Genomic DNA, 18,764 nt, shown 5'->3' on the forward strand with positions numbered 1-18,764 from the left:
TAAATTGGAAATTTAAGCAGATATTTATTTAAACAAAGAAACATCTGGATTGTATCATATGAAAATACCACCATGTATTAGAGGACAACTTACTAATAGTCCCCCTTATAGTAGAGTTACAAGAGGTCCGGGGTATTATCGGCCTTGATGTGATATATACGTATTGTTAGATCTTCTCATGTAACCTCTGATACTTCCCAGATGTTGAGGTTTTTATAGTGTTTGTTAAAGAAGGAAAATCCCCCCGGGATCCTGAAATAATGATCCTAATGATAAGTGGATGAAGCAAACAGATGAGACTGGAGGTTACAGTAATTTATAGTTAATTTGCACATTGGGAGAAGCTTGTTATGGCCGAATATTCTCTATGTAATATCAGACTGAGCAATGAATAATACAGACGTGTCCTTCCTTACACTGACTTCGGATTAAACATATCCCAGGGTGAGTGACCTGAGATGACATAAACTTCTTATGTCCCCCTAAGCTGGTCATTTTAAGATTTCTAGAGCCAAGAGGAGTGGCATAGTCACACATCTGTATAGAAGTTAGCGATAAGTTTGCTGGACTTGTATTTCAGGCTGTTAGTGAGGTATACTGTACTGAGCGTAGAAGGTTTTCACATTCATCAGGGACAAATCTTGTAACTAAACAGCAGTAATAGTGTTATATTATATGATCTCTGACTCAACTTCTTTGCAGCGCCTACACTTATAGAGGACCTTTCACCACCTTGAAAAATTCAGTTTCTTAGCCTCTGTGAATAGAGATGAGCGAGTACTGTTCGGATCAGCCGATCCGAACAGCACGCACCATATAAATGAATGAATGCACCTGGTACTTCCGCTTTGACGGCGGCCGGCTACATCCATTCATTTCTATGCGAGCGTGCTGTTCGGATCGGCTGATCCGAACAGTACTCGCTCATCTCTATCTGTGAATAGTTGCTACTAAACTGATTCCAGCACAGTTGGATTTTTCTCTCTAGCTCCCACCATTCCCGAGCAACAAGTGCAGTTATTTTTGGTGCCTGATGTGCTCTTTAAGCTCTGTAATGTCAGGAGGGTGGTGTAAGTAAACTTTGCATACATTTCTGAGCTTGTTCCAGTCCCCGTCCAAACATCATTCTCACTGTGGTCAGGTCTCACAATCTTGTAAAATATCTTAAATAATTTTTTTGCCAGCTAATTGTATTAGGAACGAGGTGGATGAAGCAGGGAAGTAAACATCTAACAGTACGAAATGTAAAGCCTTATGGGCGCATTATAGATCAGAGTTGTTAGGATCTGTATTTTGGGACCAGGAGGTTTGGGACCAGAATTGTACATTTGTTTGTTGTTTACCATAGTACTAGACTCTACACCCAAAACATCCATTGGGTTGTTAATTGTGTTCCAAGTTGGACCTACCAAATAAATTGGAGACTAGGGCATTTTTTTCCCCTATTTATTGGATTTGACTAGAGATGAGCGAACAGTGTTCTATCGAACACATGTTCGATCGGATATCAGGGTGTTCGCCATGTTCGAATCGAATCGAACACCGCGTGGTAAAGTGCGCCATTACTCGATTCCCCTCCCACCTTTCCTGGCGCCTTTTTTGCACCAATTACAGCGCAGGGGAGGTGGGACAGGAACTATGACACCGGTGACGTTGAAAAAAGTAGGAAAAACCCATTGGCTGCCGAAAACATGTGACCTCTGATACATAAGAACGGCGCCGCCCAGCTTCGAGTCAGAGAGAGCTTGCAATTCACCAGAGACGGAGGTTTCCTTCCATTTAGCTAGGGCTTAGATTCTGGTAGGCAGGGATAGAATAGGATAGGAAGGAGAAGACAACCAACAGCTCTTGTAAGAGCTAAATTCCAGGGAGAAGCTTGTCAGTGTAACGTGGCACTGACGGGCTCAATCGCTGCAACCCAGCTTTCCCAGGATCCTGAATGGAATACACTGACAGTGTATTCCCGTATACCCTATATATACCCCCGATCCACGTTCCAACGGTGTGCCCCCCCACCTCCACCCCAGAAACTAACTTCAATACACTGAAAGTCCCCTAACAATACAATTGGGGCTATATACACCCTCAATTGTTGCTACTGGTATGTAGTACCATTTTCTGCCTGGGAATTCAAAGAATATATTGGGGTTACATACACCCACAATTTTTGATACTGTACTGGTGTATAGTGCCATTTTCTGCCTGGGAATTCAAAGAATATATTGGGGCCTTCATACAACCCTCAATTGTTGCTATAGGCATATAGTGCCAGTTTTGGAGTGTGAATTCCCCTAATATATTGGGGGCTGCATCCCCCCCTTAAGTTGTTTATATTCGCATAAACACCCAGGTTCTGAGTGTTAATCCCACCCAATAAATTGGGGCCTGCATACACCCTCAATTTATTGGTATTGGCATATACACCCAGGTTCTGAGTGTGTTTAAGCAAGAAAAGCATATTGAAATGCGCAAGGCTCCCGGAAAGGGACATGGACGAGGCCGTGGGCGAGGTCGGGGGAATGGTTCTGGGGAGCAAGTTAGCGGTGAAGCCACAGGGCGTCCCGTGCCTACTCCTGTGGGGCAGCAAACATTGCGCCGCTCCACAGTGCCAGGGTTGCTTGCCACATTAAATAAGCTGCAGGGTACAAACCTTAGTAGGCCCGAGAACCAGGAACAGGTCTTGCAATGGCTGTCAGATAACGCTTACAGCACATTGTCCACCAGCCAGTCAGCCTCTGCCTCCTCTCCTCCTCTTACCCAACAGTCTTGTCCTCCTTCCTCCCAAAATTCCCAATCTTCTCAGAACAATAACCCCAACTGTCCCTGCTCCCCAGAGCTGTTCTCCCTTCCTTTGACTGTACCGCAACCTGCCCCTCCATTTCGCGATTCCACGGACCTAACAGACGAGTATCTGTGTCGAGATGCTCAAACACTGGAGTCTCCTCCATCTCCGTTCGATTTGGTGGTGGATGACCAGCAACCCACGTCTCATCGACGACGATGAGACGCAGTTGCCGTCAGGGCAGCCAGTTGACATGCGCATTGTGCAGGAGGAGGAGATGAGACAGGAGTGGAAGAGGAGGTGGTGGATGATGAGGACACTGACCCGACCTGGACAGGGGGGATGTCAAGCGGGGAAAGTAGTGTGGATGTTGAGGCAGGTGAAGCACCAAAAAGGGTAGCTAGAGGCAGAGGCAGAGGTCAGCAGCTTAGGCGAAGCCAGGCCACACCCGGAATCTCCCAAGATGTTCCAGTTCGTACCCAGCCCCGAAAAACTCCCACCTCGGGGGCACGTTTCTTGAAGGTGTGGAGTTTTTTCAAGGAATGCGCCGAGGACAGATATAGTGTTGTCTGCACAATTTGCCTCTCGAAATTGAGTAGGGGCTCTGAGAAGACCAACCTGTCCACCACTTCAATGTGCCGTCATTTGGAATCCAAGCACTGGAATCAGTGGCAGGCAGCAACGGCAGGACAAACGTCGCCCGACGTTCACGCCACTGCCTCTGCCACTGCTCACAGTGCTGGCGATGCACTCCAGAGGACGAGCAAGGACACCACTTCATCTGCCTTCGCCACTTTGTTGACTTCTCCCTCATCCTCCCCTGTTCCTGTCTTATCTCCTTCTCCTGCACCATCAAAGGCACCATCAGGCGCTTCTTTACAACAACCCACCATCTCTCAGACATTGGAGCGGCAGCAGAAATACACCGCTAACCACCCACACGCGCAAGCTTTGAACGCCAACATCGCTAAAGATCTGGCCCAGGAGATGTTGGCTTTCTGGCTTGTTGAAACTCCCGCCTTCCTGGACCTGATGGCAACTGCGGCACCTCGCTATGCCATCCCTAGCCATCACTACTTCTCCCGGTGTGCCATCCCCACCTTGCACCAGCACGTGTCACTCAACATCAGGCGGGCCCTTAGTTCTGCGCTTTGCACAAAGGTCCATTTGACCACCGACGCGTGGACAAGTGCATGCGGACAGGGACGCTACATTTCACTGACGGCACACTGGGTGAATGTAGTTGAGGTTGGGACTGCTTCCCAAACTGGCCCGGTGTACCTCGTCTCCCCGCCTAACATTCCTGGCAGGGACGCGGGAAGAACACCCTCCTCCTCCTCCATCGGATCCTCCTCCACTGTTAGATTGACCCCAGCTACGAGTTGGAAACGTTGCAGCACTGGCGTTGGTAGACGTCAGCAGGCCGTGCTGAAGCTGATCAGCTTGGGGGACAGACAGCACACTGCCTCCGAGGTGAGGGATGCCCTCCTCGATGAGACGGCAATATGGTTTGAGCCGCTGCACCTGGGCCCAGGCATGGTCGTTTGTGATAACGGCCGGAACCTGGTAGCAGCTCTGGAGCTTGCCGGACTCCAACATGTTCCATGCCTGGCCCACGTCTTCAACCTAGTGGTGCAACATTTCCTAAAGAGCTACACAAATGTTCCGGAGCTACTGGTGAAAGTACGGCGCATGTTTCACAAGTCGACAGTAGCCGCTGCTAGCTTAAAATCTCTCCAGCAACGCCTGCATGTGCCACAACACCGGCTTTTGTGCGACGTCCCCACACGCTGGAACTCAACGTTTCAGATGTTGAATAGAGTGGTTGAGCAGCACCTTTGATGGAATACCAGCTATAAAACCCTAGGGTGCCACAAAGTCAGCTACCTCAGTTTCTCATCCATGAGTGGCCATGGATGAGAGACCTTTGTGACATCCTACGGGTGTTTGAGGAGTCCACAAGGAGGGTGAGCTCTGAGGATGCGATGGTGAGCCTTACAATCCCGCTCTTGTGTGTTCTGAGAGAATCCCTGATTGACATCAGGGATAACTCAGATCACACAGAGGAGTCAGGGATAGCATCCGATCCGTCACAGCTGGAGAGTAGGTCCACACATCTGTCCGCTTCATTGCGTTTAATGGAGGAAGAGGAGGAGGAGGAAGAGCTGTCCGATGATGTGATGGTGATACAGGAGGCTTCCGGGCAACTTCGAATCGTCCCATTGTTGCAGCGCAGATTGGTAGAAAGGGAGGATGAGGAGGAAATGGAGATTGAACTTTCCGGTGGGGCCAGAGGAGTCATGCCAACTAACACTGTGGCAGACATGGCTGAGTTCATGTTGGGGTGCTTTACAACCGACAAGCGTATTGTCAAAATCATAGAGGACAACCAGTACTGGATCTTTGCTATCCTTGACCCCCGGTATAAAAACAACATCTCCTCTTTTATTGCGGTAGAGGGGAGGGCCAATCGCATCAATGCTTGCCACAAGCAATTGGTGCAGAATATGATGGAGATGTTTCCAGCATGTGACGTTGGCGGCAGGGAGGGCAGTTCCTCCAGTAGGCGACCAAGTTCTCACCGATCCACACAAACGAGGGGCACACTGTCTAAGGTCTGGGACACCTTTATGGCACCCCCTCGCCAAAGTGCCGCCACTGAGGGTCCTAGTGTCACCAGGCGTGAGAAGTATAGGCGCATGTTGCGGGAATACCTTTCCGACCACAGCCCTGTCCTCTCCGATCCCTCTGCGCCCTACACGTATTGGGTGTCGAAGTTGGACCTGTGGCTTGAACTTGCCCTATATGCCTTGGAGGTGCTGTCCTGTCCTGCCGCCAGCGTCCTATCTGAGAGGGTGTTCAGTGCAGCCAGTGGCATCATCACTGACAAGCGCACCCGTCTGTCAGCTGAGAGTGCCGACCGGCTCACTTTGATAAAAATGAACCACCACTGGATAGAGTCTTCATTTTCGTGCCCACCTGTGTAAAGCACCCCAACATGAAACTCCATGTCTGTGCTCAACCTCTCCAATTCCTCCGCATCCTCATACTCATCCACCATAAGCGTTGCACAATTCTGCTACTACTAGGCTCCCTCCACCCTGATTTCCCCCAACTCTGCTGGTTAGAGGCTCCCTCCACCCTGCTTTCCCACAACTCTGCTGGTTAGAGGCTCCCTCCACCCTGCTTTCCCAAAACTCTGCTGGTTAGAGGCTCCTTTCACCCTGATTTCCCACAACTCTGCTGGTTAGAGTTAGAGATGAGCGAACAGTGTTCTATTGAACTCATGTTCGATCGGATATTAGGCTGTTCAGCATGTTCGAATCGAATCGAACACCGCGTGGTAAAGTGCGCCATTACTCGATTCCCCTCCCACCTTCCCTGGCGCCTTTTTTGCTCCAATAACAGCGCAGGGTAGGTGGGACAGGAACTACGACACCGGTGACGTTGAAAAAAGTAGGCAAAACCCATTGGCTGCCGAAAACATGTGACCTCTAATTTAAAAGAACAGCGCCGCCCAGGTTCGCGTCATTCTGAGCTTGCAATTCACCGAGGACGGAGGTTTCTGTCCAGTTAGCTAGGGCTTAGATTCTGGGTAGGCAGGGACAGGCTAGGATAGGAAGGAGAAGACAACCAACAGCTCTTATAAGAGCTAAATTCCAGGGAGAAGCTTGTCAGTGTAACGTGGCACTGACGGGCTCAATCGCCGCAACCCAGCTTTCCCCGGATCCTGAATGTAATACACTGACAGTGTATTCCCATATACCCCATATATACACCCAAAATCCCCGTTCCAACGGTGTGCCCCCCCACCTTCACCCCAGAAATACCCTGCAAGTCCCCTAGCAATAGAATTGGGGCTATATACACCCACAATTTTTGCTACTGGTATATAGTGCCATTGTCTGACTGGGAATTCAAAGAATATATTGGGGTTACAAATACCCTCATTTCTTGCTACTGGTATATAGTGCCATTGTCTGACTGGGAATTCAAAGAATATATTGGGGTTACAAATACCCTCATTTCTTGCTACTGGTATATAGTGCCATTGTCTGACTGGGAATTCAAAGAATATATTGGGGTTACGTGCACCCACAATTTTTGCTACTGGTATACAGTGGCATTGTCTGACTGGGAATTCAAAGAATATATTGGGGTTACAAATACCCTCATTTCTTGCTACTGGTATATAGTGCCATTGTCTGACTGGGAATTCAAAGAATATATTGGGGTTACAAATACCCTCATTTCTTGCTACTGCCATATAGTGCCATTGTCTGACTGGGAATTCAAAGAATATATTGGGGTTACAAATACCCTCATTTCTTGCTACTGGTATATAGTGCCATTGTCTGACTGGGAATTCAAAGAATATATTGGGGTTACGTGCACCCACAATTTTTGCTACTGGTATATAGTGCCATTGTCTGACTGGGAATTCAAAGAATATATGGGGGTTACGTGCACCCACAATTTTTGCTACTGGTATATAGTGCCATTGTCTGACTGGGAATTCAAAGAATATATTGGGGTTACAAATACCCTCATTTCCTGCTACTGCCATATAGTGCCAGTTTCTGACTGGTAATTCAAAGAATATATTGGGGTTACGTGCACCCACAATTTTTGCTACTGGTATATAGTGCCATTGTCTGACTGGTAATTTAAAGAATATATTGGGGTTACAAATACCCTCATTTCTTGCTACTGGTATATAGTGCCATTGTCTGACTGGGAATTCAAAGAATATATTGGGGTTACAAATACCCTCATTTCTTGCTACTGCCATATAGTGCCAGTTTCTGACTGGAAATTCAAAGAATATATTGGGGTTACGTGCACCCACAATTTTTGCTACTGGTATATAGTGCCAATTTCTAACTGGGAATTCAAAATGCGCAAGGCTCCTGGAAAGGGACGTGGATGAGGCCGTGGGCGAAGTCGGGGGAATGGTTCTGGGGAGCAAGGTAGCAGTGAAGCCACAGGGCGTCCCGTGCCTACTCCTGTGGGGCAGCAAGCATTGCGCCACTCCACAGTGCCAGGGTTGATTGCCACATTAACTAAACTGCAGGGTACAAACCTTAGTAGGCCCGAGAACCAGGAACAGGTCTTGCAATGGCTGTCAGAGAACGCTTACAGCACATTGTCCAGCAGCCAGTCAGACTCTGCCTCCTCTCCTCCTATTACCCAACAGTCTTGTCCTCCTTCCTCCCAAAATTCCCAAGCTTCACAGAAAAATAACCCCAACTGTCCCTGCTCCCCAGAGCTGTTCTCCGCTCCTTTCATTGTCCCTCAACCTGCCCCTCCACGTCACGATGCCACGAACCTAACAGAGGAGCATCTGTGTCCAGATACTCAAACACTAGAGTCTCCTCCATCTCCGTTCGATTTGGTGGTGGATGACCAGCAACCCACCCTCATCGACGATGATGTGACGCAGTTGCCGTCAGGGCATCCAGTTGACCGGCGCATTGTGCGGGAGGAGGAGATGAGACAGGAGTTGGAAGAGGAAGTTGTGGAATATGAGGACACTGACCCGACCTGGACAGTGGGGATGTCAAGCAGGGAAAGTAGTGTGGATGTTGAGGCAGGTGAAGCACCAAAAAGGGTAGCTAGAGGCAGAGGCAGAGGTCAGCAGCTTAGGCGAAGCCAGGCCACACCCGGAATCTCCCAAGATGTTCCAGTTCGTACCCAGCCCCGAAAAACTCCCACCTCGAGGGCACGTTTCTCGAAGGTGTGGAGTTTTTTCAAGGAATGCGCCGAGGACAGATATAGTGTTGTCTGCACAATTTGCCTCTCGAAATTGATTAGGGGCTCTGAGAAGAGCAACCTGTCCACCACTTCAATGCGCCGTCATTTGGAATCCAAGCACTGGAATCAGTGGCAGGCAGCAACGGCAGGACAAAGGCCGCCTGCCGTTCACGCCCCTGCCACTGCCTCTGCCTCTGCCACTGACACTGCTGACTGTGCTAGCGATGCACTCCAGAGGACGAGCCAGGACACCACTTCATCTGCCTCCGCCACTTTGTTGACTTCTTCCTCATCCTCCCCTGTTCCTGTCTTATCTCCTTCTCCTGCACCATCAAAGGCACCATCAGGCGCTTCTTTACAACAACCCACCATCTCTCAGACATTGGAGCAGCGGCAGAAATACACTGCTAACCACCCACACGCGCAAGCCTTGAACGCCAACATCGCTAAACTGCTGGCCCAGGAGATGTTGGCGTTCAGGCTTTTTGAAACTCCCACCTTCCTGGACCTGATCGCAACTGCGGCACCTTGCTATGCCGTCCCTAGCCGTCACTACTTCTCCCGGTGTGCCGTCCCCGCCTTGCACCAGCACGTGTCACTCAACATCAGGCGGGCCCTTAGTTCCGCGCTTTGCACAAAGGTCCACTTGACCACCGACGTGTGGACAAGTGCATGCGGACAGGGACGCTACATTTCACTGACTGCACACTGGGTGAATGTAGTTGAGGCTGGGACTGCTTCCCAAACTGGCCCGGTGTACCTCGTCTCCCCGCCTAACATTCCTGGCAGGGACACGATAAGAACACCCCCCTCCTCCTCCTCCTCCACCGCCTCCTCCTCCGCCACCGCCTCCTCCTCCGCTGTTAGATTGACCCCAGCTACGAGTTGGGAACGTTGCAGCACTGGCGTTGGTAGACGTCAGCAGGCTGTGCTGAAGCTGATCAGCTTGGGGGACAGACAGCACACTGCCTCCGAGGTGAGGGATGCCCTCCTCGATGAGACGGCAATATGGTTTGAGCTGCTGCACCTGGGCCCAGGCATGGTCGTTTGTGATAACGGCCGGAACCTGGTAGCAGCTCTGGAGCTTGCCGGACTCCAACATGTTCCATGCCTGGCCCACGTCTTCAACCTAGTGGTGCAACGTTTCCTAAAGAGCTACCCCAATGTTCCAGAGCTACTGGTGAAAGTGCGGCGCATGTGCGCCCACTTTCGCAAGTCGACAGTAGCCGCTGCTAGCTTAAAATCTCTCCAGCAACGCCTGCATGTGCCACAACACCGGCTTTTGTGCGACGTCCCCACACGCTGGAACTCAACGTTTCAGATGTTGAATAGAGTGGTTGAGCAGCAGAGACCTTTGATGGAATACCAGCTACAAAACCCTAGGGTGCCACAAAGTCAGCTGCCTCAGTTTCACATCCATGAGTGGCCATGGATGAGAGACCTTTGTGACATCCTACGGGTGTTTGAGGAGTCCACAAGGAGGGTGAGCTCTGAGGATGCGATGGTGAGCCTTACAATCCCGCTCTTGTGTGTTCTGAGAGAATCCCTGATTGACATCAGGGATAACTCAGATCACACAGAGGAGTTAGGGATAGCATCCGATCCATCACAGCTGGAGAGTAGGTCCACACATCTGTCCGCTTCATCGCGTTTAATGGAGGAGGAGGAGGAGGAGGAGGAGGAGGGGGAGGAGGAAGAAGAGTTGTCCGATGATGTGATGGTGATACAGGAGGCTTCCGGGCAACTTTGAATCGTCCCATTGTTGCAGCGCGGATGGGTAGAAAGGGAGGATGAGGAGGAAATGGAGATTGAACTTTCCGGTGGGGCCAGAGGAGTCATGCCAACTAACACTGTGGCAGACATGGCTGAGTTCATGTTGGGGTGCTTTACAACCGACAAGCGTATTGTCAAAATCATGGAGGACAACCAGTACTGGATCTTTGCTATCCTTGACCCCCGGTATAAAAACAACATCTCGTCTTTTATTCCGGTAGAGGGGAGGGCCAATCGCATCAATGCTTGCCACAAGCAATTGGTGCAGAATATGATGGAGATGTTTCCAGCATGTGACGTTGGCGGCAGGGAGGGCAGTTCCTCCAGTAGGCGACCAAGTTCTCACCGGTCCACACAAACGAGGGGCACACTGTCTAAGGTCTGGGACACCTTGATGGCACCCCCTCGCCAAAGTGCCGCCACGGAGGGTCCTAGTGTCATCAGGCGTGAGAAGTATAGGCGCATGTTGCGGGAATACCTTTCCGACCACAGCCCTGTCCTCTCCGACCCCTCTGCGCCCTACACGTATTGGGTGTCGAAGTTGGACCTGTGGCTTGAACTTGCCCTATATGCCTTGGAGGTGCTGTCCTGTCCTGCCGCCAGCGTCCTATCTGAGAGGGTGTTCAGTGCAGCCGGTGGCATCATCACTGACAAGCGCACCCGTCTGTCAGCTGAGAGTGCCGACCGGCTCACTTTGATATAAATGAACCACCACTGGATAGAGCCTTCATTTTTGTGCCCACCTGTGTAAAGCACCCCAACATGAAACTCCATGTCTGTACTCAACCTCTCCAATTCCTCCGCATCCTCATACTCATCCACCATAAGCGTTGCACAATTCTGCTAATACTAGGCTCCCTCCACCCTGATTTCCCCCAACTCTGCTGGTTAGAGGCTCCCTCCACCCTGATTTCCACCAACTCTGCTGGTTAGAGGCTCCCTCCACCCTGCTTTCCCACAACTCTGCTGGTTAGAGGCTCCCTCCACCCTGATTTCCACCAACTCTGCTGGTTAGAGGCTCCCTCCACCCTGATTTCCACCAACTCTGCTGGTTAGAGGCTCCCTCCACCCTGCTTTCCCACAACTCTGCTGGTTAGAGGCTCCCTCCACCCTGATTTCCACCAACTCTGCTGGTTAGAGGCTCCCTCCACCCTGCTTTCCCACAACTCTGCTGGTTAGAGGCTCCCTCCACCATGAATTGGTCCAAACTGGGGTTTTTAGAGGCTCCCTCCACCATGAATTTGCCCAAACTGGGCTGTTTAGAGGCTCCCTCCATCATGAATTGGTCCAAACTGGGGTTTTTAGAGGCTCCCTCCACCATGAATTGGTCCAAACTGGGGTTTTTAGAGGCTCCCTCCACCATGAATTTGCCCAAACTGGGCTGGTTAGAGGCTCCCTCCACCATGAATTTGCCCAAACTGGGCTGTTTAGAGGCTCCCTCCACCATGAATTGGTCCAAAATGGGTTTTTTAGAGACTCCCTCCACCATGAATTTGCCCAAACTGGGCTAGTTAGAGGCTCCCTCCACCATGAATTGGTCCAAACTGGGCTGGTTAGAGGCTCCCTCCACCATGAATTGGTCCAAACTGGGGTTTTTAGAGGCTCCCTCCACCATGAATTGGTCCAAACTGGGGTTTTCAGAGGCTCCCTCCACCATGAATTTGCCCAAACTGGGCTGTTTAGAGGCTCCCTCCATCATGAATTGGTCCAAACTGGGCTGCTTAGAGGCTCCCTCCACCATGAATTTGCCCAAACTGGGCTGGTTAGAGGCTCCCTCCACCATGAATTGGTCCAAAATGGGTTTTTTAGAGACTCCCTCCACCATGAATTTGCCCAAACTGGGCTAGTTAGAGGCTCCCTCCACCATGAATTGGTCCAAACTGGGCTGGTTAGAGGCTCCCTCCACCATGAATTGGTCCAAACTGGGGTTTTTAGAGGCTCCCTCCACCATGAATTGGTCCAAACTGGGGTTTTCAGAGGCTCCCTCCACCATGAATTTGCCCAAACTGGGCTGTTTAGAGGCTCCCTCCATCATGAATTGGTCCAAACTGGGCTGCTTAGAGGCTCCCTCCACCATGAATTTGCCCAAACTGGGCTGGTTAGAGGCTGCCTCCACCATGAATTGGTCCAAACTGGGCTGTTTAGAGGCTCCCTCCACCATGAATTTGCCCAAACTGGGCTGTTTAGAGGCTCCCTCCACCATGAATTGGTCCAAACCGGGGTTTTTAGAGGCTCCCTCCACCATGAATTGGTCCAAACTGGGGTTTTTAGAGGCTCCCTCCACCATGAATTGGTTCAAACTGGGGTTTTTAGAGGCTCCCTCCACCATGAATTGGTCCAAACTGGGCTGGTTAGAGGCTCCCTCCACCATGAATTTGCCCAAACTGGGCTGGTTAGAGGCTCCCTCCACCATGAATTGGTCCAAACTGGGCTGGTTAGAGGCTCCCTCCACCATGAATTGGTCCAAACTGGGCTGGTTAGAGGCTCCCTCCACCATGAATTGGTCCAAACTGGGGTTTTTAGAGGCTCCCTCCACCATGAATTTGCCCAAACTGGGCTGGTTAGAGGCTCCCTCCACCATGAATTTGCCCAAACTGGGCTGTTTAGAGGCTCCCTCCATCATGAATTGGTCCAAACTGGGGTTTTAGAGGCTCCCTCCACCATGAATTGGTCCAAAATGGGTTTTTTAGAGACTCCCTCCACCATGAATTTGCCCAAACTGGGCTGGTTAGAGGCTCCCTCCACCATTAATTGGTCCAAACTGGGCTGGTTAGAGGCTCCCTCCACCATGAATTTGCCCAAACTGGGCTGTTTAGAGGCTCCCTCCATCATGAATTGGTCCAAACTGGGCTGATTAGAGGCTCCCTCCACCATGAATTGGTCCAAACTGGGTTTTTTAGAGGCTCCCTCCACCATGAATTGGTCCAAACTGGGGTTTTTAGAGGCTCCCTCCACCATGAATTGGTCCAAACTGGGCTGGTTAGAGGCTCCCTCCACCATGAATTGGTCCAAACTGGGCTGGTTAGAGGTTCCCTCCACCATGAATTGGTCCAAACTGGGCTGGTTAGAGGCTCCCTCCACCATGAATTGGTCCAAACTGGGGTTTTTAGAGGCTCCCTCCACCATGAATTGGTCCAAACTGGGGTTTTTAGAGGCTCCCTCCACCATGAATTTGCCCAAACTCTGCTGGTTAGAGGCTCAATCCACCCTGATTTTCAAAACAAATGTTGGTGCCAACCTCAACTTACTACAAGGGCCAAATTCACTGCTGGTGACAAGCTCTCCTCACTGCAAGTGCCAAATACACATGTTTTCCTACTGTCAGAGAGGTGGTATTGAGTGTGTAAAGTGTGTAGTTGTTAGGCAGTGATGTTGGGGTAATAGAGGGTCTTTGGTGTGTTAGATGCCCCCAGACATGCTTCCCCTGCTGTCCCAGTGTCATTCCAGAGGTGTTGGCATCATTTCCTGGGGTGTCATAGTGGACTTGGTGACCCTCCAGACACGGATTTGGGTTTCCCCCTTAACGAGTATCTGTTCCCCATAGACTATAATGGGGTTCGAAACCCGTTCGAACACACGAACATTGAGCGGCTGTTCGAATCGAATTTCGAACCTCGAACATTTTAGTGTTCGCTCATCTCTAGTTAGAGTCTCTCTCCACCCTGATTTCCCACAACTCTGCTGGTTAGAGGCTCCCTCCACCATGAATTTTCCCAAACTCTGCTGGTTAGAGGCTCAATCCACCCTGATTTTCAAAAGCAATGCTGGTGCCAACCTCAACTTACTACAAGGGCCAAATTCACTGCTGGTGACAAGCTCTCCTCACTCCAAGGGCCAAATACACATGTTTCCAGGTATTTTTCCCACTTTGATAGAGGTTTTTTGGAATGTGTAAAGTGTGTAGTTGTTAGGCAGTGATGTTGGGGTAATAGAGGGTCTTTGGTGTGTTAGATGCCCCCAGACATGCTTCCCCTGCTGTCCCAGTGTCATTGCGGAGGTGTTGGCATCATTTCCTGTGGTGACATAGTGGACTTGGTGACCCTCCTGAGACGGATTTGGGTTTCCCCCTTAACGAGTATATGTTCCCCATAGACTATAATGGGGTTCGAAACCCGTTCAAACAGTCGAACATTGAGCGGCTGTTTGAATCGGATTTCGAACCTCGAACATTTTAGTGTTCGCTCATCTCTATTCAAGAGTTCTTTCTTATATGTGACACTGAGTTGTCGATTACAGATTTTTTTGTTGCACTCTAATCCTGCACGACTTCAGGTTTTTTTTTAACCTAGTATACAGGAACATCATTCTGTCATGATTTGATAAATATAGGGTTCTATATAGAGTCTCTGTTCTGTATATAGAGAATTTTCAATATATATTTTTTTTCCTCTATGACACAGGCTGAGACCAATAATTAAACAGACAGTGCCATCATAGCATCCAAGTAGATTACTGTATGTAGGTGTATGTAGGCTCAATACATACCTGTGCTACAAGTAGCAGTCTGTGATTGAAGGCTACTCTATCAGATATGACCTTTCAGGGCAGATACTTGTCATTCTAGACCTCACAGTCACATCTTTGGTCTCAGCATCGTTCCTCCCTTTCCGCCATGGATCTCTAATCATAGATGTTCTCCCTCTCAGGTGTCATGATGAAAAATCAGCATTTGTTTCATTTTGTTAAAAAAAAAAAAAAAAACAATTTGTAATATTTGGGTCAAATCACGGTTCATAGACATAGATGGATTTGTTTTCCCATCTCCAATTGGTGACGATTGCTGAGCCCCATGAAGGATCAGTGGTAGATCCGACATCTGCATTGAACAGCTTTGAAAAGTGAACTTTACTGTATACTGTAAACATTTCTATACAGAGAACCATATGCAGGAACCATCCTGGATAGAAAAGGAGATGTTCTGAGAACGGAATTGCATAATCATTTCTAGTATGTATACATAGATGACAGTGAGCAAGAAGCCTGGTGGTGCACACCTTAAGGAACAAACATGGACGTGGAACGGTTAGAAGCATTATTCGATGAGATAACACATTTTGAGATATGACGAAGGGGTGCGTGCTTTTGCCACATGAAACCCCGGAATGTGTTATCTCATCAAATAAGGATTCTAATTGTTCCACGTCCATGTTTGTTACTTGAGGTGTGCGCCACCAGGCTTCTTGCTCACTGTCATCAGTGTATATATATTTTTTCTTGTATGTATCAGTTTCGACACCGACTTTACACAGCCCCTGGTCACCAGTCGGTTAGCCAGAGTTATTACGACCCTTACCTGACCATTGTGTTGCTATATCCTACAACTCATCCCAGGAACATAGGAGCGGTCTGTTTTTTCCAGCTCAGATTGGAGGTTCGGGTTGGTATACCGCATTGTTCATCAAAGATCCGCAAGGAGAGCACGGTTATCTGTGGGTTTTTTTTTTGCTACCACCTACTCTCATAATCATTTCTAGATATAGATATGATGTCACACATGCATTGGAGTCTATATATATATATATATATATATATATATATATATATATATATATATATATATAATTCTATCCGGCATGACATCTACATGTAGTAAGAAATTAAAATTTTCCCATCGTGCTTCAGTTTGTTCTATTAATGGGTTACTCAGTAGCCAGAGGGTCTATTTTATGTCACAGTCTGACAGTCCATGCTTCTCTGCATATCTAACCAATCAATACATTTTGCTTGCTGGATGAATTGCTCACAGGGAGGGGTAGTGAATTTGCTAACAGTACGTAACAGCTGTGGTTAATAACCTGAAAATAAATCAGATAAACAGGGCTGAATAAACAGGATAAATATTAGTATTAATGAATCTTTTTATTTGGCCCATATTTTTTAACCCCTTTAATTCTCCTTTCATAAAATCCTGCCTATTGTAGGTTATTTTGAGAAAAGTGTAGGGACTGACATTAGAAATGATGCTGATGATAATGAAATTTGTGAAGGCTAGTAGGGTTGAGCGATCGGGATCGGGAAAGATCAGATCTCAATCGGCGATTGAGCAAATTTCGCGATCAGGATCGGCTGGAAAATGATTGGAAACCAGATTTTAAAATTGATCCTGAAATCTCAAGATCGGCTCAACCCTAATGACTAAGCTTAAAACTTTAGGCCCCAACTATTTTGCATCATTATATAGCATTTGTATTCTCCAATGGGTCAGAGTAACCTATTGAGCCCCTTAATAGTCTGAGGGCCAAGTACTACTTAATATTATAAAACTGCAAATACAAAACAATATTTTATGAATTGTTGAATTTAATTTGCTTTAAAAAATTTCCAAAAATTTAAATGAAGAGGAAAATTTGAATCAAGAGAGAGACCAGACTTAGACAATATGGATAAAGGCTCTAGTAGTGATAACCCCTAATGAGAGTTCTGGGGTGTTCTTGCATTGTCAGATGCTGGGGATGACCGTATGGTCAACATAGGGTGACACTTCTGTTTTCTAGACTGCATTGTCTAATTCATTATCTGACTGAAGTGTATGGAGGACAGACCTGCTTTGATTTTATTGGATATCACAATCCGAATCCACTTGAGATCATCTGGAATTAGGACTCTTGTGACTATAACAGACTCCACTTTCTAGAAAGACTTTCTCGTAGAAACTGTATCAGAATTGGTGCCATATTTGGGAAGCCATGACCTGATGTTGGACAACATGGCCTCGATTGCATCTTGAAACATGGTTAATGCAAAATGTGTTCATTGGGGGGGGGGGGGGGGGGGAGTTCAGGGTTCTGTGTAAGACACTGAGATACCTTCACACTAAGCTTATCATCTTGTGTCTTTACGGAACTTAGTTTGTGCTCAAGTGGTCATACTGGAATATGAAACAGGGTTCAGCAGACTATTGATATGGAATAGTAAGCAACAATATCATCACCCTTTACGAGAAACTCTATCCCAAACCATAAAGAGCAGCTATAAAATATAATTCTCCTATTTCTTACAATAGAAAAGAGTCCACGTATTTTTTGCCAAATAACGTAAGTCGATATTGTATTACAGTTGTCTATGTCATACATTGTGCAAAAGTGAATTACAATTCTTTGAGGTCTTCATACACTATGATACCTTTGGGTGATGTTTCATCTTTTCCATCCATTTTGAAAGACCCGACCTCATCAGTTTCTGCATAGCTTTCTTCATCTCGTTGTTCCTCAGACTGTAGATAATGGGATTCATCAATGGGGTCACCATTATGTACAACAAGGACCTGTATTTGTTAACATCAGAGGTGTTGTCACCAGATTGTCCTATGTAGACTGTCATAATGGTTCCATAATAGATGCAGACAGTAGTCAGGTGGGAGCTACAGGTGCAAAAGTAAGTAATAATGATAAAAGCAAAAGGGAAAAACATAATGAAAACGCTAATAACAAAGTCCAGTAATATCACAACAAAAATATCTGAAGTGGCCAATTCCATTAAGGGACCAAAGTCACAGAAGAAGTGGTCAATGGAATCCAAGCCACAGAAATGAAAATGGATAATAACAAATAACTCACTGGACGATAACACACAGTCTAAGAACCACGACCCAACAACAAGCTGGAGACAAAGATCCGGACCCATCAGTGAAGAATAACGTAATGGATGGCAAATGGCCAAATATCGATCATAGGACATGACGGCAATGAGGAAACATTGAACAAATCCAAATAAACTGAAGACATACAACTGCATCATACAGCCCCACAAGGGTAAAATGCCCCCCTGGACCAATATCGTGTCCAACATCACAGGGACAATGGTGGTGGTGAGTAAGACATCAGCTGTGGATAAATTTTTCAGAAAGTAGAACATTGGGGTCTTCAGGTGGTCAATAGTGGTCACTAATAGGATGATGAGAAGGTTTCCAACCAGTATAAATATGTAAGTCAAGAGGAACACGATGAATAGAAGAGGTTTGTATTTGTGTAGACCTCGGAATCCAAGAAGACGTATCTGAGTGACTTGTGTCTGGTTCTCCTCACACATTGTTTCTATATTGATGCACTTTCAAGATTTTTCTCCTATAAATTGACAAAAATTTGAGCAAATACAAATGTAAAAAAAAAAAAAAAAATTAGAATGTATCATCTGAAACTAACATTATGTGGTACAGTAAATTCTACCTACTGATGGTTCCCCTTAGAGTAGAGTCATTAGAGGTCTGGGGTACTATCAGTCTTGACATGATATATAAGTATTGTTGGGTTTTCTCATGTAAACAGTGAATTTGCTAAATGTTGAGGTTTTTATAGTGTCAGATAAACAATGAAAATCCCCCAGGATTCTGATATAATGATCATAATGATAAGTGGATGAAGCAAAGAAATTAGACTGGGGGTTACAATAATAAATACAGTAATTAGTATTCTTCAGGATATGTTTGTCACGGCCTAATATTCTGTTTGTATATATC

General features: G+C 47.5%; 1 protein-coding gene across 1 annotated transcript; it reads right to left on the reverse strand.

The window, feature by feature from the left end:
* Positions 1-17,422: 17,422 nt before the first annotated feature.
* Positions 17,423-18,337, reverse strand: LOC142204356 (olfactory receptor 11L1-like). Its single transcript, XM_075275670.1, has one exon. The coding sequence runs from the start codon at positions 18,335-18,337 to the stop codon at positions 17,423-17,425; it is 915 nt and encodes a 304-aa protein (XP_075131771.1).
* Positions 18,338-18,764: the final 427 nt, after the last annotated feature.

Source organism: Leptodactylus fuscus, chromosome 5 (assembly GCF_031893055.1).
Source record: "Leptodactylus fuscus isolate aLepFus1 chromosome 5, aLepFus1.hap2, whole genome shotgun sequence".
NCBI classification, from domain to species: Eukaryota; Metazoa; Chordata; class Amphibia; order Anura; family Leptodactylidae; genus Leptodactylus; species Leptodactylus fuscus.